We start from the raw sequence: 23808 nt of genomic DNA, 5'->3' as shown, positions 1-23808 counted from the left end.
CGCCGGACTCTCTACAATCGGCTCTTTGTCTTTTCTAATCGAAATTCAGCCCAAGTAGGGCGGCGCTAACGAATTTTTCTTAAAAAGAATACCGATCCGATCGCAGTGAACAGACAGAATAAATGTTGTTATCGTTAAAGTGGCTTTTGGCTGCCGGGAAAACAAGAAACAGAGAGATGCTTTGTGACGATTTATTTATAGAGCTCCGGAACAAAAATAAAGCGTTGTAAAATACTTTTAGTGCGCGCAGTTGGTTTGTTGGGAACAAGTGGGTCGGTGGGCAGGTCGTGGCCTCTTGCTGAGTTATGTATAGACATACGTTTTTGAAAGAATGGGAAAAACCTGCGCTGTCGTACGACAGCGCATTCTTTCAAAAAAAGCAGTAATATTATTTAAAAACAGTATATCAATCAATATACGACTGGTTGTCTAGTTTTTGGTTGTTTCAGATTGCCTTTAATAGGTATTCTGCTACTATTATTGAACAATTAAAATACAATAAGTACTTATTTATATGACTCAAAATATATGAGAAATGACATAAGCTGTTTATGGTCTGATTTTTATCTTCAGTTTGGTAAGTCTGAAGTTAATACATCAGTTTTTTTAGTTTTAGTAAGCAGACCCCGGCATTCAGAGTCGAAACGCCATAACCCGTGGGGCCTTGGTCAAGTTGCAAAGTTGCAATCCAACTTATTTAAGGCTGTAACAGCTCCTTGTCAGCTCAGCTTCCTTCCTGCCGCTGCTATCCACGGAGCTAGGGAGGTTTTTATAACAGTTTTATCACATTTAAGTGCTTCTGTAGTGCACTTTATGATTCCTAGTTTGGTTATAGGACATGACAGGCTGATCAACTGATTGTCCGAAAGAAAGATGATCCATGCTTCGGAAGGCACGTTAAGCCTTTGGTCGTAGTTACTACTTACTGATGTAAGTGAGTGGTCGTTACATGAGCCGTGTCAGGGGCCTTTGGCGGCACAATAGTAACCCTAACACCGGGTTGATGGGGTTGGTAATTCACCTCAAGAATGTTAAACGAATGACCAGTGGACTTAAATCCCTAAAATGTACCCTTAGGATTTAAAAAGTTCAAATATTTGTACTTCTTCTGTATTACCAGTACCTATTTATAATAGTTTTAATATTTATAATTATGATTTTAAGTTTTCCGATAAATAAATTCCAGTAACCAAATACTACTTTTGTTTACTTTCTTTTATGTTAGGTGAACTTCGCTCAACCCCCCTATACCCTCTTCTTATATTTTTAAATATTACAAAACGATTGTGACAATCGACAGTGACATTGATAACAGTGTATATACAATATGTAGTCTCACATATTCTTATTACTGTCACTGCCAGGCCCCAGGACAAAGATAATATCAGTATTTTCTGTAATCCCCTTCCAATAGCCAGCTTAGTTGAATAGACAAAAGGAAATCGTTTCTATAGTAAACTACATCACCAGATGGTAAATCCGGCGCCGAGAAAGCAAACCGCATCTCAGCTGCAAGTTTAATTGACACCAGCCTCCGACCGGGTAATTCTAGACTAGACGACTTTGGTTAGGATCCTGTGCATATCTAAGTATTGCGAGAAGCCAAACTTAGGGGTAGGGTTAGGTTAGGGGATGACCCAGGAAAGTGTGAAAGGTAAGTACTGAAATGATGACTGACTGAAGTTAATGGAAAAGGAATACAATACATGTTGTCCCGACCACACTTAGAGTGAGATAAAGAAACCAAACTTGCTTCTTTGTGATAAATATATAAAATATATTATATGTACACCTACATTCTATTTTAAGTAATTTGGTAATATTTAATCTATGTACGAATATTAACGTATGTTTATGGAACACGACGTTCGTGCCTCACCCAACAGGGTCCACATAATACCAGCGTCGTGGTTCACGCCGCGACTTGTGCTGAGTGAGGCCCTTTTATCTCAGGACGTCCACCACCACCTTATGATCTTTGTAATGAACATCCTTCTATGCTTTTTATTATTGTTTTGTAAAAAAAAATAAGTGATGTTATTGTCTTGTCTTTGTGTGTGGCGTCCTTTTAAAATAAACAATTTCTATTCTATTCTATATTCTATTCTTCTAGCGAATAAAATCAGATCCTCGTAATATAACTGATACAGGAATTGTGTCCTTTTAACATGATGGATGGAGGCCTTAATGGCTTAGTGGTTAGATCGTTGATCTCTCGAGCCGGAGGTTCCAGTTTCGATTCTGAGTGAGGTCGTCACTAAAGCTACTTTATGATACCTAGTTTAATTAGGATATTACAGGTTGATCACCCGATTATGCGAAATTAAGATGATGAGGCCATGTTAAGCAGTTACCATTAAGTTTTTTCTTCAAACCTGAAACAACCGATAAATAAACAATAAATATTGTAATACCATGTTGTTAAAGACGATCTAGGCACTCGGGAGCGTATCAAGCCAAGTTCAGCAAGTAACCCTCATTTGTTTTTAAAAGATGTGTTGCTGTTGCAGTTTCTAGTCATTTCTTCTCCTCAGCCATAACACCTTGCGAAAAGACGTAAATTCAAAAATGTTACATTGACCTTCAACAAGTTTATCCATTATAATTACGTTGAATAAATGATTCTGATTTCTGATTATTTATATACTGGCAAGCAGCACACGAACCATTTATAACTATTTCATATACACGTGTCAAATTTGGCTCAAAAACTAGCCAAGTCGGGCTATAGTATATTATCTTAAGTTATAAGAATAAATTATATTTTATGTTGCTATTAATAAATTTCAGGACAGACCATTGAACTTGGCTACCATTTCCCATTTATGTTTTTGATGGGTTTTGTCTTCTGTAACATGATGGCAAAATTGCGGAAAATAAACTGTCTAACAAAACATCCTGTTTTTATTAAATTATGACAAACCAATATCGGTAACATACTCATCAATAATTCACTAAAACATTTTCTAAATCTGCTGTGTCTTTGACACAATGCTTGTATGTGTCAGTTATTGTTAAGCCTAATCGGAGGCGGTCCGGTGACTAGAAAATTCTCATAACCGTTGGAAGAGGGAATACGTCGAAAATTCCAGAAGGGCCAATATGGAGAATCGGACACCTTTGCTGTTGGTGTATTCTAATCGGTCGTTAGAATCACAAGCTCACAACAGGAGTTACTCACCCACCCATATTCTAAAATGTCAAATCGAAACTTCACCCACTGGACTCGGCCTCAGCTAAGGATTTAAGTAATTTAAGTTGACGGTTTCGTCCGCAACGAGGACTTTATGCACTGGAGTCGAGCATTATGATACATACTGCTAACAAAATAATACGAATATAATGATGTCATACCTCCACTCAGCCTCACTGGAGTAAACTCAAGATAAGGTTGAGGGCGACGTTGAAGAACTTCTTCTATCGTGTGAGTTGTGAGGTGGATTACAAACCCCATCAACCATGGTGTCAGGGTTATTATTGAGCCGCAAAAGGCCCCTGACATAGCTCGTATAACGACTACTTACTTACATCAGTAAGAAGTAACTAGGATCAACGGCTTAACGTGCCTTCCGAAGCACGGATTTTCTTACTTTTTGGACAATCAGGTGATCAGCCTGTAATGCGCTAACCAAACTAGGGATCACAAACTGATTTTTGTGATATGTCCCCACCGGGATTCGAACCCAGGACCTCCGGATCGTGAGCCCAACGCTCAACCACTGGACCACGGAGGCTGTTGAATACCGATTTTGATTGATTCTGAGTCCGAGGTTTTCCTTAAAGTCGCCTCAAATGGGGCCGTAGTCGGGAAAGTTCGAGTTAAAATAGTAGAAAACGAGTGTAAGTCACTTTTGTAGATTGCCTTAACATTGCCACGGGCAATCACTTTTATTACTAAACAACGTATCGCGTGATAGGTTCATAATGTATCAGACAGAAATGGGCATCGTTTCGCAACAACAAAACGTCAATCACGTGACCATTACGTGTAATCTATGACACTGCGAAAATGTCGAGTGACAATGAGTCTGAAATAAACTTTTCTACCTTTATTTAGGTGTAGGTACCATCATCATTTATTAAAGAGCCACGCTCTTGTCGGTGTAGCATTTTCCATTCCAGTCTATCAAAGGCCAATTCCTTGACTTCCCTTTAAGACACGACGTTAACCTTTTCTTTAATCTGTTCCATGTAAGCTCTTCTTGGTCTTCCCCTTCGTCTCTTTCCTTCTATAATGTTTTTAATATATTCGTCGTGTCTTATTAGGTGTCCCATCATCATGCCTCTGCTGTCCTCAATAATTCTCAGTATTTGTCTTACCATACTGTACCACCATACCACCATAGGTACCATATTATTATACCTATATTTTTTTAAACATGGTTTTTACTGAAAAACTGTAAGCTTGCCTAAGATGGTATTAACTACTTGGTCGGAGAAATGAGAAGCGCTGAGGGCTCGGTTAAGACAACAGGCCTGTTGTGAACGTGACTAAGGCCTTCTTCTTCGTCTGAAAGGCGCGTTGGAGGAAAATCAATAACTACGCCGGCGGGATCGATATCTTTAATATATTATTATGCTCTAATGACAATGTAGTCAAGTGCAACAACATTGCACGATGAATTAAGCAAACACAACAAAACTATACTATAATAATACATTCATATTTTTTAATGCCTACATATTTCATAAAATAGTAATAGCGAATAAAAACTAAGGGGACACGTTGTTCCTCTCGTGTAGTTTCAACACTTGTTACACTTCAACACTTTGGGTTCCATTTGTAGTAAAGTGTGGCAATGCTGGACCTCAGGCGATATCATTTTTGTGAACGAGACTCATCCCGGGCAATGCTGTGCCGTACAGTGTTGCCACACTATCGATAGTTCCATTATAGATGACCTTGAAATTACAATATAAAAAGTAAAAATAGAATAATTAATGTTGATGCTTTAAAGGACAGAGTACTGCGAGGCAGAAGGCAAAAGGGAAACCACTTCCCTATTTTTTCCTAAAAATACTGAATCGACAAGAGCGTTGCTCTTAAATTAGAGATGATCTAGGTACACACTTTTAGTAATAACAAGTCACAGGCGAACTATGCGAATAATTTCCAGATTTTAACCATTGTGTCTTAGACGTAGCTCAAACTCACGTAACTAACATCATAAATAAGCTCACGAGTACGAATCTCTCTTTAAACCACTGAATCAGATTGGAAGGTAAGGTATGCAGATCCTGTGTAGATAGAGCAACGCTATGAAAGATGATATCGATATCGTGGTACACCGACGGGCGTCACTGAGGCCTCGGTTCCCCACGTGCCAGCCCGAAGGGAGGGCCAGGGAGGCCGCTCCCAGCCGACACTTGTAAAATTTCACGCTCAGTTGCGCGCCTTATCTCCCAAGGATATATGAGGATATCTCACAGCAAACTACTCTCATGATGGAGTACGCTTTATTTTCCGTTTAAATAAACTCCAACTAAATAAATTTGCTCTGCAAAGATATTTCGGGAATTTTATTAAGTGGATTCTGGACTTTATGTCATAATAAAACAGGTTCCAAATCTTGGATTTAATCGCTTTTTTGTGTATTGAATAAACCGTATCCCAAATATTTCGTAGGGAGAAAGAAACATAAAATAACAGACATATCGACTTATGCTGTTTCATACTATGTATAGTACATACAGTCTGGTGAAGGTCGCGGGAAGCCGCTGGATGCGGGCAGCGCAGGACCGATCGTCGTGGAGATCCTTGGGGGAGGCCTATGCCCAGCAGTGGGCGTCGTACGGCTGATGATGATGATAGTACATACACAAATAAGACCACGACTATTAGGCTAGTCAGAGGTTCATCCGCCGTAAGATGAACTATGTACCCACGCTTCATCGAGCTTTCTGTTAAACCAACCAAGTGTTGTGTTGTTTATTACCCCAGATGCTAATATCTCAGCCTAAGCTGACTATTAACCCAATAAAGTTAATAGACAATGACTATGAAATATTGACAGAATTTCCTTTCGTAGCCACAGTTTCTAAAATACATTATCAAATGAGTATTATATAAAATTATTGGATGCAATGTTTTGTTTCGCTATAAATGAAACAAGTCAAGATTATACTCAAACTGTTTGTAATCAACATGCGTCTCAGATGAAAATCACAAGTGTGAATATTGGAACGTAACTGCAAGCATGACTTAATTTTAATTAAAAATTCGCTGCATGACTAAACAATTTGATTAAAAAAAATCATCGCTCCAGTGTAAACTGGCGCATAAAAATACAAAATGCACATAAACTGGACGGTGTTCATTGTGTTAATTTGTAGTTTAATCGTCCTCGGGCAGGTGAAGATCCGGCCGCTGAGGCACGTGCGGGGGGGAGGCTCCAACCTGGTCACCAGGAAGATTGCTGTCGTAGTTCCCAAGAGCTTTTCGCATACTCGTAAACCACCGTGGCAAAGGGTCAACGAAAGGCATGGATCGGCAGCAATCAACAAGACGGTTAATAAGTTGCTTAACAGTCAAACTACAATTTTCCATGAGGACCTGTGGACCAAGAAGACGAAACCGACTACGCGTAGCACCAGCCCTCCGTGGGAGAAGGGCTCTCCACCGGCCACCGACCCCTTCGCCAAAGACATCACCAGATGCAAACATTACGCCAACTGTCACTCCAAATTGTGGGAAAAAAAATAGCTAGTTGGACTCTGGAGTATTTGTGATTAATATGTATTGTTTTGTGTAAGGCTGGTTTCAGAGCAGATGATCCGTGCGGACCTTGGGAACGGAGTCACACTCGTTGACACACCGTTTTACAGTGATGAGGAATGCTCCGTACGGACCACGGTTGCTCTAAAACCAGCCTGAAAAGTTATAGTTTTTTATTCCTCTCTTCAACAAGATATCCTAAATTCTTGTCCTTTTTGTTCACTGTGACGATTTAATGCGTCAATGTGTTCAATAAATTTAAGTTAAATAAATAGTAATTGTCAAATATAAGTGATTTTCAATTTTATTCTAGTGAAATCTAGTTTTCTTACAAACTATAAGTACATCATTCAAAAAACTCTTCATATAACTACTCTATACGTAAGGAAGGTTAGGAAAAGAAACTGCCTAACCATTGCACTACAGTAATCAGAAATCAGAATCATTTATTCAACATAATTATCATTTTTGACTTTACGTCATTTCGCAAGGTGTTATGGCTGAGAAGAAGAAATGACAAGAAACTGCAACAGCAACACATCTTTTAAAAACCAATGAGGGTATACATTAAGTACAAGTTATTTAATAACTAGAGGAACACATTCAATAACAGACATTCTTATCATTTAGGTAGTCATTAATCTTATAATAAGCTTTTTTACATAAAGTAAGCATCACACGAGCTTTAAATAAATTTTTTGACAAATTTAAAATATTATCTAGTATTTTGTTGTAAAAACGTAACCCCAAAAAAGATGAATTTAATTTACTTAATCTAGAATTTGAAATAGCAATTTTATTTTTATTAAGTAACGTTGCTTCTACTAATCGTTCCAGAAGCCCGTAATGCAATCTCATTTCTAACTTAACATCACGCCCGAAGAAGTAACCTAACCATTAGTATACCCACTTCTCGACAGCTACTTAAGTCTCAAGTAATAGGGAGCGAGCCTATTGTCATTCCGGACACAAATCCTGGAAACCACGTGATATCAATTATGATCCAAACATGAGTCCAGACCTACAAAATTGAATTCAGTGGTTTGGATTCGAACCAATGACAATGTAAAATGGCATGCGTTCTCCGCACAGGATTATCACGACTTCAATCATTTATTCCTACTAAAAATCTTTATCAGTACATTTCCCGATGGGTAAAAGCAAAAACTCATATAAGAAAGAAACATAAAACATTTAAGTACATGAATTGTAATTACTTTAACCTTTTGGACGCCGCAAACAATCAAACCACATGTCATTCACACTTACACGAAATATTATATCGGGCTTGACGAATCGGGTGTAGTTAGGAATGTATAGCGACATCGTGAACCCGCCCACCCGATGTATTGATTATAACACCACACGACCCCGACGCATCGAGCAGGCCTTCAATCAAATGCAGCGTTCTAAATAAAAATACTCAGAGTAAGCCGCTGCTGAGTTAATCACTTTACAACCAACGTATTGTGATATATTTTGTGTCCCTCTCCTGGGCACGATCTTTCTAACCTCGATCCGAGGAAGTACGAAGCATACTGCACGAGGCTATTCCATTGCGATTACACAGGAGAATTAAATGTAGTTAACACGCCCTATTATGCTTTGTATTGTTCATAAACATATTTTTACGGCTATATCCCAATTGTCGTAGTCATAGGTACGTCCATCGCAAGATGAACTAGGTACCTCACCGAACTTTCTGTTAGACCAACGGTGTTGAGCCGTATCGCCGTCGTAAAAACTGATGATACGATTAAGTTTGTGTAGCGTATGCGTCTGTGTAACGTTTGTGCAACTCTCGAATCGCGTGCCTGCCGAAATTTTTATATTTCATCACTAATTTAAGATCCACGCTCTTGTCGGTGTAGCATTCTCCATTCTTATCTATCAAAGACCAATTCCTTCACCTCCTTATAAAACACGACATTCGCCTTCTCTTAAATCTGTTCCATGTAAGCTCTTCTTTGTCTTCCCCTTCCTCTCTTTCCTTGTAGCTTCCCTTCTGTGATGTTTTTAATAAATTCGTCGTGTCTTATTAAGTGTCCAATCATCTCTATAATATATCTAGCAAAGAAAAATGCAGCGACTGTATATTACAATTTGTAAGGCAAAGATGAATTCATGCGTGTTTGCAATCACCCTATTCGTAGAGTTTTTTTTAATATAGCCGAAGGCAGCCAACATGTTGCATGCTAGCATTTAAAGTAATTAAAGTCTATAATAGTAGTACTCTTACGCAGCTACACCATTATAGATGGCGATACGGCTCACCCATTATCACGTTGGTCTACAGAAAGCTCGGTGAGGTGTGGCTACTCACTACTAGTTTATCTTGCGATGGATGTACCTCTAACTACCCCAATTTGGAATATAGTCGTGAGCTTATGTTCACTCTACATGTCGCATTATGGGTCCGATAGCAGAAAAAAATTATGCTAGAGTGTAAATTAACTAAAGTATGTACATATATAAACAAAGAAAAGGTCCAAGCGACTCGAAAGTGGCACGGGACTTCCTGCCACTGACTATATCTGCAGAGCGTGTGTTAGACCTTGCCGCTCTCGTATTGTCTTATGCAGTATATATAGTAGTAGAATTACCTCCCAAATTAAAACAATTTCATAATTATTTTCGGTATCACAAAGTTCATACTACATTGATCTTTACTCGGGTGAGCAGAATTACCAATTATCACAAGACAACTCACAACTACTCTTGATACGAAGTTCTAAGATGGATATTACGAACCATTTGTAGCTAAATTTCCATTTAGTTAGAGATATCCAGCCAAGTTGTTGATAATGAAATGTGAGGCAGGCCTATAACAATTCACGTCAAAAAAAAACAATAGGGTAGGTCAAAGATAAATTAAAAATGTTATTCTCAAAATAGATCTTACTCTGATGTAACTTTTTTATTTTGATTATATTGAATGCTATTGTAATTTATTTAATAATTTTATTTGTAATTTAATAATCTGTTATGTTTCAAATTCGTATACCGAAAGGTGCGACATAGTGCGACATATATTATATTGTAACAACTCTTTTACCTATGTTGACGAATAAATGAATTTGAATTTGAAATTATCAAAATCTATTTTTTCCAAGCCAAGATTCTAACTTTACACACCCTAACTATACTAATCCTTAGTTTTAAACCTCTACATGGTAGGTGAAATATGGGGCTTGTTCGTTTCGATACTACAATAACTATAACTAACGGAATGGCAATGAAGAAGTAAATAAATTAGTTGCCCATGGTGATAACATGAAATAGTTTTTCCATCTTACGCTCCTGTGATGGGAGCGAAATGGCCAAACCACATATTTTACTTGACGTGTAGAATTTGTAAACTTAGGGTTTGTATACTTAGTTAGTTCATGTAGAGTTTGAAGCTTGGCTCTACATGAGATCGGATAACTTTTTGATATTGCGATCGATACGATCTCGTCTTGACAACATTTTACATGAAAATGTTTTTGTTGGGATTTCTCTTCTTAGTGCCTAAACAGCACAGCAACCGCGCCGATACATGTCCAGGGTTTTGACCAATAGATGAAGCGTATGCAATCCATGCAGATATACATCTCTACTTCATCAACATCAGCCCATTAACGTCCCCACTGCTGGGGCACGGGCCTTTCCTATGGATGAATAGGGAGATCGGGCCTTAAACCATCATGCGGGCCCAGTGCGGATTGATGGTTATTAACGACTGCTAATGCAACCGGAACCAACAGCTTAACGTGCCTTCTGAAATACGGAGGAGCTCGAGATGTTTTTTTTTGTGGTCACCCATCCTATGACCGGCCTTTGCGAAAGTTGCTTAACTTCAACAATTGCGGACCGAGCGCGTTTACCGCTGCGCCACCGAGCTCCTCAATCTCTTCATCTCTACTTCAAGTGAAACTATTCCACAATCCATATTCACTCTATAAGAAAATTAGTACTACTTACTGCTAAAATAGGCTTAATAATTATGTTTTCCCGAGCGGCCAGTTTGACTGCGCACCCTCTAAACGCCTAAGGTGTATGCGACCGTGCAACAGTCATTTTTGCTCAACTGCGCACCCTCTTATTATCTTGGGCGTGTAAATCAGCAACTTAAAAAAGAAAGTTCGACTTTTGCTAGTACTAGTAGCGAAGCGCTGTTAACCAATCTATGGCATGACAAACTTATATTTTCACTTCGTTCAACAAATCATCCATACAATATGTTCGAAACTCGACCGCATTAATAAATTTGTCTTTGTTTAGGAAATGATAGTTCGAAATTTTAGATTTTTTTTGTTGTTTGTGTACTACTGCCTATCTATATCTCAAATTTCAGCCTTCTAAGACTTCTGGAAGTACCTTATGATTGCGATGATCGTTAGTGAGTCAGTGTTCACAAGCTTGTTTGTATATAATTGTATATAGTGAGAAATCGGGGGTTTTTTGCATCACAATAAAATCTAAAGTATAATAGCTATGCATTTGAAACTATATATATTTAATAAGTCTTAATAAGTCTACTACTGGCAACATATTGTAAGAATTTGGTTTACCTGGTATAATCCAAACCAGAGCTGTGAGGATTCAAAAATTCGAGAAAAGGTAGGTAGTGCCCTGCCTACCTCTTTGGGGATCCAGAGATGTTATGTACTTATTGAAAACGGTTCATACAGGATCTATGAGGTAGCAGTTAGACAAATTTACAAGCAAGTTATGGGTTCTTTATAACATAACATATCGATTGCATTGCGTTAGCATTTAAAATCATAATAATTCTACATAATATTTAACAGATTTGAAAAAAGAAACAGGTTATCAATTCGACCCTTAGGTATGTAATTTCTTACTTTTTATTACACAGATTTTGAAGTCAGTTTAGTTTTTTAAATAATTCATTCCTTCTAGTAGGTTGTGAGACCAATGACCGACGTTATCAACCCTGGTGTCAAGGTGACTACTGAGCTGCCAAGACCCGCGACTCCTCACGTAGCATCTAACATAAAATGTTTTTTTTTATGTTATAATACAAATAACATTGGTTTGTTTTTTTTTTTTGTTAAGAGATTTGAGTACGTTTGATCATGATCCGTTGATGTTAAACAGCCAGGGTTAATGAAGTCAGTTATCGACTTCACAATCCGTATTAGAGAATTATTTATTTCCATAGTTTTACATAGTACTTCTAACATAATTTAATTCTTAAAATTACGGTAAGTAATTTTAATAGATAATAGGTAGATCTTGTTTGATATTTCAATTGCACATTTTTAATTCCTGATTCTCTTAAATATGTCTTCTCCTGGATGACATCCAACTGACGCACGGCGATCTTATCTTCTATATACGACAGCACTGAAACGATCATTGGATTCAAACATATTGGATGCAATTATTGATTACGATGTAAACACTAAACGTCACATTGTGTACAATTTGTTGATGTCGGGCTCAACATGCGTCTCAGATGAAAATCACAAGTGTGAATATCGCAAGGCATGACTGCGTTTTAATTAAAAGTGGATTGCATAACTAAACAATTTGATTAAAAAATCAGCTTTCCAGTGTAGAACATACCAATACAAAATGCACATAAAATGGACGGTGTTCGTTATATTATTGATTTGCTGTATCATCGCCACTATAGAGTACACTAAACGAAAGTTGAAACTCGATTATACAGAATCCAACGTAATTAGCAAGTTGAAAACAAAACGTGATACTGAGAACATTCGCCGTTTTAGAAGAGACAACGTGGGTCAGGATGATACTGTAAAAGAGCCTGATGGGGACGAAACAGAAGAGAAGACGACAGAGATTATAACAGAGGCTACAACAGAGGCTACAACAGAGGCTACAACAGAGGCTACAACAGAGATTAATCCCGCGGAGTTGCCTCCATTTACCGAGAAGGAGGATACTGTCAATCCACCGAACCCACCAGATGACGTAACCCCTTCGAACGAAAATCCGACAGAGAACCCGGATGATGTATTGAACCCAACGGAAGCCGATACGACAGCGGCGACGACGGGTGAGCCAGACCCATTGCTGCCCAACAGCAACGAAGATGTGTTAAACACAACGTTGGCAGATGATTTTGAATCAAATAACGACACTAACACGACGACGACAACAACGACCACGACAACAACCACAACAACCACAACTACGACAACAGAAAGGACGAAACCGGCGTGGATGACCACTGCGAAGACGAAGACCTCAAGCACGGCCGCCCCGTATGAGAGAGGCTCGCCCCCGGTCACCGATCCCTTCGAGAAAGACATTTCGCGGTGCTCGCACTACGCCCACTGTAAGTCACAAGTGAGGGTGTGGGATTAAAGACATTCATACAACACGTTGTGTCATTGAACCAAGACCTATTACTTATACAGTTATTATATTGTAATTATTTATTAAAGCAGATACGGTGTCACTTATAAATGACCGAAATACATCTGTCGGATAAGTGGTCCAATTCCAACAAGCCATTTTAAAATGCTAGTCAATTTTTTTACTCTCAATGATACATAATTATTTGTCATCTTTGTTTAGTTCTTTGTGCAGTTCATTAGTGAAACACAATATTTTGGCTGACAGCTAAAAAGATATCAAGGTGCCTATTTACCGCAATAGAACTTAACAGAATATAGATGACAAACATGAAAAGATAAATACAAATAATTTATTGTAAGATAAGAAAATTAAAAATACCCGCGACATAGTAATCTACTATCCTTACCACAACATTTATCTATAGGCGCCTCAAGGACCGTAATATAAATTCCTACAGGTATCATTCTCAAATTGCGAAAGTACGTAATAATAATTTAACATAACATTAACAGCCTCTAAACGTCCCACTGTTGAGTACAGGCCTCTCCTCAATCAACCGGAGGGGGTATGGACCATGCTCCACCACGCTGCTTCACTGTTGGTGGAGAAATTAAAAGTTGTTTATGCTAATAGATTGACTTTTAAAAGCCGGCCAATCTTCTTAAAATTACTCAGAAGACACCAAACACGAGCATCAATGAGGCAAATGTAACTTAAATTCGGTCAAGTGCCAGTTGGAGCCGTGTACCAGTACACAATTCAACCCGTGAGTTCAACCAATGTAGCGCTATTAATGGAACCCGATATCCGAGAACCCGGTTCTTATCTAGTATACCGTTTGTTCTATAGAACACAAACTATAACCACGTTTCTTGTATGTCCCTCTTTTAACCGGGAACACATAATCTGTGTAGATTTTAACTGGCTAACTTAATAGTTAGCAGCTTAAAGTTAGGACAGACGGACGGAGAGACAGACAGGCAGCATTGGCTTGGGTCCCGTTATGATAGGTACAACACCCTAAATAAATTTAAACTTCAAAATCAGTGTAATATAAATTAAAAAATAATATCTAAGCGCACGCCGGTACTCAGGACAAGTTCCCGCCATACCAGCACACACGCCGAGCACTTCTAAATTTCATCCTGTGAATATATCGTGCAATCTTAACATATCACTACATACTGGTCAAATTGATGACCTCCTTTCTTTGAAGTCAGTTAATGATTTCACAGAAAAAAATACTAAAATTCAATAACATCGTGAGGAAACCCACATACCTGAGATATATGTGTTGGAAGGTATGTGACCAAATCTGTGTTGGGCTGGTTTTCCTTTGGGGTCTCACTGCTGGGCGCGGACCTACCCTCAATCAACCGGACGGAGAATGGAACATACTCCACCACGCTGTTCCATTACGAGTTGGGGGATGAGAGGATAGTTAGTGCGGACCAATGACTTAAGCTTAGCCAAAAGTCATCTCCTTAGCGTTACCCCGATTTTCACAGAGTCCGCTTACCTAACCTGAATATTTGACAGGTCCGGTTTTTTACAGAAGCGACTGCCTGTCTGACGTTCCTACCCGCGAAGTGAAAACCAGCCCAATACAGGTTAGGTCACATACCTCTGTGTGGGTTTCCCCACGATGTTTTCCTTCACCGCTGAGCACGTGATAAGCCCAAATGTGAATTCAAAAACAAATTTGACAATTATTGGTTTAGGCCTGTGCTACGACCCCAAAGTGAAACGCTAGCGTTCTACCAACTGGGTTACCATGGCTCAAAAATGTGGAGAGCTTCACGATTTTGCGTGTCATCCTTGCGCAGGCTTAAGCAAGCAAAGTAATAATACGTAGTTACTGTTAAATAACTTGTAAAACGGTATCGTATAACATAAAGTAACAGGTAGGAGCGGAGCCAATTCATTGTTTCCCGAATGAAGACACATCGCGGCGGCCCTCGTGACATGGGTAAACCCTTTTTCTTCATAATACACGAACACTTTGGCGTAATATTTCACATTTAAAAGCAATATCATATTTTTCCTGCGCTAACGGGACTTCCGGTTATATTCATTGTAGATACATAACAAGAATTTCAATCATGAATTTGTATGTTCTTAAGATATCCATATTGTATTGTCTGTTTATGTAACAATAACAAGTCAGAGAATAGGCTAGCGTCCAACAAGTCAAAACAGTTATTGTTTACTAAACATCTAAACATGAAATTAATATGGAATTTGTATGAAAAAGCAACCTGTGACGTCATAGAAAAACGTGACAAAATGTCGTATTTATTATTACAATTCTTAAACATGTTTAATAGAAAAAAGGAAATATTTTTTCTCACCTTTAGATCTGTATTTATTTGGTAATCAGAATTTCATTATTTATCGTTGACTACCCCCAATTGGCCTTTGTTAGACAAGTATAGAACATGCTACATCCTCAAATGCGTGGCTTTTAAATTAATGATGATGATCTTATATCCTCGTAACGCCCGGATTTCCAGACACAATAGTTAAACAATGGGATTTGGATTTTAAAAGGCATTTAAGCCTTACGACCATATAATATAACCTTGTCTATTCACATAACATAACAAGCTTCACGTCTGTATCCCCAAAGTAGTAGGCAGAGGTGTATAGTGTAAACCCGACTCCCCGCCAGCTATGTTTTACGTCCATTGTAATATGGGGCGAGCCTTTTGTCATTCACACCACCACCACCATCAGCCCATTAACGTCCCCACTGCTGGGGCACGGGCCTTCCCTATGGATGGATAGGGAGAACGGGCCTTAAACCATCACGCGGGCCCAGTGCGGATTGATGGTTATTAACGACTGCTAATGCAGCCGGGACCAACGGCTTAACGTGCTTTCCGAAGCACGGAGGAGCTCGAGATGAAAACTTTTTTTTGTGGTCACCCATCCTATGACCGGCCTTTGCGGAAGTTGCTTAACTTCAACAATCGCAGACCGAGCGCGTTTAATGCTGCGCCATCGAGCTCCTCACCTGCCATTGAGCATAATATTTCGTAATTGGCATAGGTATTATGACATAAATACAGGCTTTTTATTTTCTAATGTCTAAAATATAGGCTCACCCTAGTTCAAACACCTAAAGAAAACATTATGTATGTACATACAATTGTATCTCTCCTTCCGAGAAACTGTCAAAGGCATACTTACAATACAAGGAATAAAAATAACATTGCTATTTAAAATTTAGACAAAATAAATTCAATTCTTCTTTTTTGAAAATAATATTAAAGCTCATGTGAAGCTTAATTATGTAAAAAAGTGAAGGACGGTGTTTTAAGCAGTGTTAAGTGCAGTGTCAAGTTCAGCGTTAAGCGCAGTGTTAGTGCAGTGCTAGTGTCCTGTTTCGTGCTGTGTTCGAGTGTCGAAAAATAAGGTGAAATGACGGGGACAGAGTTATACCGCGAAGCCCTGTGCGGAAGCTGTACCGTGTGTATAGTGAATAAATTCTTTTCTCACACCCACTTCCGTAACATTTACTGTCCTTCAACAAGTTTATTTATTATAATTAAGTTGAATAAAAAATTCTGATTTCTGACGATTTATATTATGTATTGTGTTGTGTCTTGTAATGCATTAGTTTGGTACACCAAGACAAGAAAGATATTTGACATAAAGATCACTTTAATTATAACTGGATTGATTGTGCTTTTCCAGAGAGAAGGTCACTTTTGAAAGTGGGATTCCCCGTAAAGTAGACAGGTAAAAATCATTCGACTTTTCAAAGTTATACCTAATGTGTCAACACTAACAGCTCGATGCAAATAATCCGAAATATTTATACCTTCACAGTATGATTAATGAATTAAAGTATTCTCATGCGGGACTATAAAAATAGACGCGTGGGTTTATTGTTCACTTTCTCATTAGTCATCACTAATTTAAGAGCCACACTCTTGTAGTAGCATTCTCCATTCTTGTCTACCAAAGACCAATTCCTTCACCTCCTTTTAAAACACGACGTTCGCCTTCTCTTTAATCAGTTCCATGTAAACTCTTATTGGTCTTCCCCTTCCTCTCTTTCCTTGTAGCTTTCCTACTATGATGTTTTGAATAAATTCGTCTTGTCTTATTAAGTGTCCAATCACCTTGCCTCTTCCGTCCTCAATAACTCCCAATATTCTACTCTTACTAGCACTTCTTCATTAGTAACTCTTTCAGTCCAACTTAGTATTTCCATCCTCCTCCAACACCACATTTCAAAGGCCTCGAGTCTCTCTCTGTCTTTCTGAGTCAGCGTCCACATTTCACATCCATAGAGTTTCATCATTAGTACATAAACAGAATCGTGCTTCAAAAGGAATAAAAGAAAAAAGGAACAAGCTAGTGCGCACAGCGTCGCGGTCAGTTTAGTATAACGTTAGAAGTGGTCACATCATCACAGTTCTTTCTATAAAGTTTTGATTTGGTATACCAACAGATATGCGCGATTTTAACTGCCTACATAATATCGCAACCATTAATGTATAATCATGCTACTATAGTACCACCTTTATTATTTCCTATTGGGGTAGACAGAAATGAAAAAAAGGAAGAGAACGAAGTTTCACTTACTTTGTCTCTGATAATCTACTTTCGCTGTTTCCCAGTCTCATTAAAACACGCACTCGTCGGTTTAAAGAGTACTTTAAGACATCAGACATATTTATAAAATCACCCATAAGAATAGTAATACATTACATTCCTGAATTTAAAAAATACATTATTTTTACAAAAAACCTGCTTTTGTTTTATATAATGATTTTCTACGACCTAGTTCTAAGAGGACTCCGAATTTTAACAATTTATTTTACAATTGCGCAAGAAGACTACATACATACATAAACTCCACCTATTTCCCACCAAAGTAAGCAGAGACTATGGAATTCCATTTGCTCCGATCCTGACACACTTCTCTTGCTTCCTGCACATTCATCAATCACTTCATACACGCACGCCGGTTCAGAGTAGATCGTGCTGAACCTTTTCTAAGGACATCTCCAATTTGGTCAATGTACGTCCTTCTAGGTCTTTCTCTGCCTGTCCTAGCACCAACCTTAGCTTTATATACAGCTTTCGTAATCCTATTATTCTTCATTCAGAAGAAGACTAGTCAAATTAAAACTAACATTAATGTTTTAATGGAAATGAGTTCAGCTTTATCTCAAATATTATGATTTTTGGGGTTAGATCTGACCCTCGAGACCTTTGAATGGACTTTATTATTTATTTATTTATGTATAGAACAGACAAATGAAACGTATAAAAAAATAAACAGTACAGGTAAGCTAACATTACTTTGTGCACATACAACATTCTTCTTCGAACAATTTGTTCTAAATTAAAACTACACTAAAAAATAGTAGCTATTTGCTAAGGTACACGTACAGTCATGAGCAATATAATGTACCTACTTTAGGACTCTGTCGCACTAACATATTTGACATTCAGTGAGACTTACAGTTCAATTTGTCAAAAAAGTTAATGTGACATGGTACCAAAGTGTATACATATTAATGCTCGTGACCGTACACAAATTATGCCCGTGCCCTGAGTACTAAAAGGCAACTGGCAGCCACTATCAATATTTTAAATTTTTAACTTCACTTTGACCTAACATTAGGTGATCAGCCCACTGCCCATAATATGGATTAATTGGGTCTTGCCTCATTTTAGAAAAAAAAACATTAGCGAAGAACTTTGTCATTCACTATATCGCATCGTGCTTATTAGAAGCATTTTATATTTAGGAAACATTGGATGCAATGTTTTGTTTCGATATACTCGAAGGTAAACGATAGAAGCAATTAAATCAAGATCACATACAATCCGGTCGCAACATGCGTCTCAGATGAAAATCACAAGTATGCATATCGCAAGGCATGACTACGTTTTAATTAAAAATTCGTTGCACGGCTAAACAATTTGATTAAAAACATCAGCTCCCCAGTGTAGCGTGTACCAATACAAGATGCACATAAAGTGGACGCTGTTTGTTATAATGTTCAACTGGTACGTCGTGGCCGCGCAGGTTCTTCTGATGAGAACGAGGAAGGGATTTATCAATCTCAAATTTCGTAATACGCCAAATTATATGTTGAGGGGAGGCAGATCGAAGAGCACGCAGCCATCGACATGGGAGCCCCCTGTAGCCTGGACCAGTTCTAAGGGGAAGAAGGAGACGAGCAGCACAAGCCCCCCGTGGGAGAAGGGCTCCCCGCCGGCCACGGACCCCTTCCTGAAAGACATCACCAGATGCCGACACTACGCCAACTGCAAATCTATTATATATTGAAGGAGTTTCTAAAACACGTTGTCTGATTGAACCCCGAAAAAGTAATCGTCAGGTCGTCACTGTGCATAATGTTATCTTTATGTTTGTTTGCGATGAAGCTTACAGCTACGAGTGAGCTTAGCGCTTAGTGTGGTCGTGTAAAATATGGATAATGTAGATGTACTCCAACTGTCTGAGCTAAGTAGTTACTACGTTGGCTTTGATACGTTGACATAATTTAGTTCCGTTGATAGGAATGCTTTCACCCAAGAATTACACACGAGTAGATTGCTTCAAAATGTTAACATTTTACTTTTTCGGGACTTATTTGAAATGACAAGATATTTTGCATAACATCATCAAACCTTAAGAGCCATGCTAATGTCGGTACGGTCACGAGTACTAATATGTATATAATTTGCAACCATGTCACATTAACTTTTTTGACAATTTAAGCCGTAAGCCTCATTAATTGTCAAATATGATAGTGCGACAGGGTTCTAAAGTGGGTGCATGATATTGTTCATGACTGTACTTAATACTAAATGAATGAAGCAGATTTACAAATCACGTCATTATCCACTTTCGACTAGTTTAGTTTTTCCTCTATGAAAGTCTATCTTGTATGTAAGATGAAATGATTACGATGGACTTGCAGCCAACAGTACATCATATTAGAACACCTATACTGAGCTCTGGTTCTTACTCTCGTGTGGGTTGTGAGATCAATGCTAGTGTCAGGGTTACTATTGAGCCGCCAAAGGGTCGGGTAACGACAAAACATATACTTACAAATACAGAGGTTAATAGAAGCCTACGTCGACTGCTTAACGTGAAAGTAAGATGATCCATGCTTTCGAACAATCGGGTGATCAGCCTGCAGGGCTATTAAAGACCTTTACGAAGCCACTGACATAAGTAAGTAGTAATGCCGTAAACGTGGCCAATTATTGGTCAGCAAAAATTATTGTCGATCGCCATCGACTCGCAAAGAAGAAGAAGCCTGCAGGGTGCTAAAGTCCTAACCAAACAAGAAATCACAAAGTGTATTTTTTATTGTCCTTCCATTCGCTTCTGTTTGTCGTTATCAGTTTATTTAAAGAAGGCACGTTTAACCGTTACGTTACTACTTACTTATGTAAGCACCTTATCGTTACATGAGTCATGTCTGTCTTTGGCGGCTCAATAAAAACCCCGACACCACACGATAGAAGAACATATAAAATTATATCATTTTAAGAAAATTAAAATCGAGTATTGATCTGTCTGAATTACAAAGTTGAATAAAATTAAAAATAAATTGGGAAAATTATTACTATCATTTGCTTATATTTGATAAGCATTTCACCAGTTTTTAACAAAACATAATCAAAGGACTTATTCGGCTAATCAGAAGTATATCCATTGCAGCTTTTTGATAGACCAAATGGATAGCTGACGAGACGTCGCCGTCTATGACCGAATGAGTAGTTACCTAATTTATTTTAAGTAAGTACGAATGAGTATTTAATGTATAACTCACTCCTGTATACTCGTTAAGTGTTGGCAAAAAATAAAGAACGTCTCTAACTGCTTATCATCATGCGTGTTAGGGAACCGAATAAAAATCGAAACCAAGACTTTAAAAAAAAATATAGTTGACATGCCGCCATTGCGCGCGTATCTTTGCGATAAGTTTAAAAACGTGATAAAGGACTGTTTAATATAGGTAATAATTTTGTCTAAAATACATTGAAAAGTGCATCAATACGTCGTGAAGGTACCCCGCGGTCAGAAGATAACATCTACGGAAGAAATCCTGTAAGTACCCTTTAGTCCGTTTTTTATTTGGGCATTTGCATTTTGACAATTTCACACGTTGAATCGTCTTATTTTATAATATAAATAATTTTTAGCGAACGTTACGTCCGCCTGAAGCAACTGCAGCTTCTCAACCTGTAAGTCTTCTCTTCTCTCGTGTAGGTTGTGAGGTGAATTACCAACCTCACCAACCCTGGTGTCAGGTTTACTATTGAGCCGCCAAAGGCCCCTGACATGACTCATATAACGACTACGTACTTACATAAGTAAGTAGTAACCTAACCTGTAAGTGTAGGCGAGGAAAAGTAGCTGCAAGAAAAACTTTTGAGAAACGGATGGTTCGTACATATAGAGAGAATGAATGAAAGTAAACTTAACGACAAAACAGTTGTAAGAGGAAGGCCTAGGCGAACATACCGCCATCCAGGATCGAAGGAGAAGTTAAAGGTATTTTAAAACCAGCGAGCATGCATGATGACTTTCATGAGCGCAAAAGTGGTGTGTGAGGTGTGGAATCGTTGTGTGTAAGTGGAATTTCGTAGTATCTGCCTACCTTACCTAAAGGGAAATACGTGAAGTGATCTTATTTAAGCAAAACCTCGGCGCAGGACCTTAGAAGTTCTTTAGAGATTACAGACATGAATCATGTCTGTTATGTTAATATTTTGATTGAAACTTATTGTTTCGCACACCACCGCAGTCGTAATTTTAGTGATTCATTACCAGAGCCGACACAACACATATTTGCTTGTGGGAATTGATCAGGCGTTATAACACATGTCATGTATTATTAATGACTGACATGTGTTCATGTTATTTAACCGGGTGAGAGCCTTCAGTGCTCTCTATTTATTCGGCCAAGTAGTTAAAATCTACAATAAATCTAGTCATAAAACAGTTGTTATTATAATTGATGGTATTATTTAAGGTGTATAAAACTGTACTTTTCCGTCCCGCACCAATTTGTATCAGGCACCGACCTGTAGGCTCTGCAAGGTAACTGCGCCGCTCGAGGCGCGAATTATATCGAGGCCTTCGACCAATAGCCTTTTAACATCCATCTACGTAGATAGCATTCGTATTGTTTATTGGTCGAAGGGCTCAATATAATTAGCGCCGCGCGCGGCGCGGTTGTCATGCAGATCCGGTTGATGGCTGTAAGCCGCTAAGGAGTAAGACAGCGTGCGGACTGTCTGTCCCACTCGGACTTACGCGTCAGGCGGTATGCGGTAAGAATTACATTTTTGAATGGAGTGTCCGGGCTATGCTTTATAGTCGTAAAACCGAGTATCCATTCCCATTGTTTAACTATTGTGTCTGGTAATCTCGGCCGCAAGAGGTTCTCTAAACTTAATTGTCAAAACAAATAACCAGTGACAAGTCGGCTGACGTCTAAAAACGTTTTGCCGAAGCCCGGGAAGTACGCAGCCCGTGGTCCGGCGCACAATGCCGTCATCTAAGCGGGCACGGTTATAATCCTTCTGTCCAGCTGTCCCGCCTCGTGACGCGGGTTAAGCCTCCGCCACGCGCTGCGCGCCGCCGGCACACACCTCTGTTATTAACACGAATTTTACAATTTCTTTTAAGTGTATAAGGTGCCTGCTATATCCCAAATGATTGCACACCCTAAAAGGTCCGCCCTGACTAATCCAGGCGCAAAGGTGCCCAGACTAAATAGACATATTTTGCTAGGTAAGTGTGAACCACCGTAGACCACATTGTCACTTACCATCAGATGAGATTGGGGTCACACGCGAGCCTATTTTATATCTGGGCCCGCGTGGTGGTATAAGGCCCGATCTCCCTATCCATCCATAGGGAAGGCCCGTGCCCCAGCAGTGGGGACGTTAATGGGCTGGTGATGATGATTATCATAAGTGCAGTTTTTACTAACACAGTTGAGTCTACCATTATAACGGCGATACGGCTCGAAGGACGTAATATACGATCCCGACGACCCGATTACTCTAGCCATAGAGGCAGCCAATCAGCTCGCGACACCAAACACTTCAGGACCCCGATACCGACCCCGCCGGCGTGGTCGACGATTTCCCTCATTCAGCGCTTATCACTATCGACCCGCTAGGGTCGATTAATTCTTTCAAATATTTTTCCTCTCAGACGACGCCCTGAGCCGAGATTCGCGCCCAACTGGGCACCCTCAGGCCTATTGTCTTAAACGTTGTACCGGGTGAGAGCCTTCAGCGCTCCCCATTTGTCCGGCCAAGTAGTTAATGCCATCTGCGGCAAATATACAATAAGTCACGTCAAAAAAAAGCGATACGGCTCACATTGGTCTTACAGAAAGCTCAGTGAGGTGTTTTTATTCATCTTGCGATGGATGTACTTCCAACTACCCTAATTGGGATATAGTCGTGAGCTAAAGCTGCTTAAAACTGGTACCCAGACGGTTATTCCCATGAATTCTTATCTTCTTTACAATAATATAGGCTCGTGATTATAGTCGTAAGCTTGTAATATGTGTTATGAGTGCTAGCTAATGTACATTATCAGCATTGTATCGGAGTCCATCGCAGGCTTTATCTCAGCGGCTCGCAGTTATTACCCCGGCCGTCGCGCCTTTGACAAGGGTAAATCCCCTTTCTTCATATTCCCGCGCACGTCCTACGCCCGACGGTTTTTATGTCCGTCGCAATAAATA

The 23808-nt window shown here is 39.0% G+C and overlaps 1 protein-coding gene across 1 annotated transcript; it reads left to right on the top strand.

The window, feature by feature from the left end:
• The first annotated feature begins 12298 nt into the window (after positions 1-12298).
• LOC126366986 (integumentary mucin C.1-like) lies at positions 12299-13057 on the top strand. The gene has a single exon (XM_050010329.1). The coding sequence runs from the start codon at positions 12299-12301 to the stop codon at positions 13055-13057; it is 759 nt and encodes a 252-aa protein (XP_049866286.1).
• Positions 13058-23808: the final 10751 nt, after the last annotated feature.

Source organism: Pectinophora gossypiella, chromosome 5 (assembly GCF_024362695.1).
Source record: "Pectinophora gossypiella chromosome 5, ilPecGoss1.1, whole genome shotgun sequence".
NCBI classification, from domain to species: domain Eukaryota; kingdom Metazoa; phylum Arthropoda; class Insecta; order Lepidoptera; family Gelechiidae; genus Pectinophora; species Pectinophora gossypiella.
The sequence above is the reverse complement of the archived record's forward strand: the minus strand, read 5'-3'. Positions and strand labels throughout refer to the sequence as shown.

What these genes read in the sequence shown, in the direction of transcription:
- LOC126366986 (XM_050010329.1), top strand. Translation starts at nt 12,299, where the DNA reads ATGCACATAAAATGGACGGTGTTCGTTATATTATTGATTTGCTGTATC.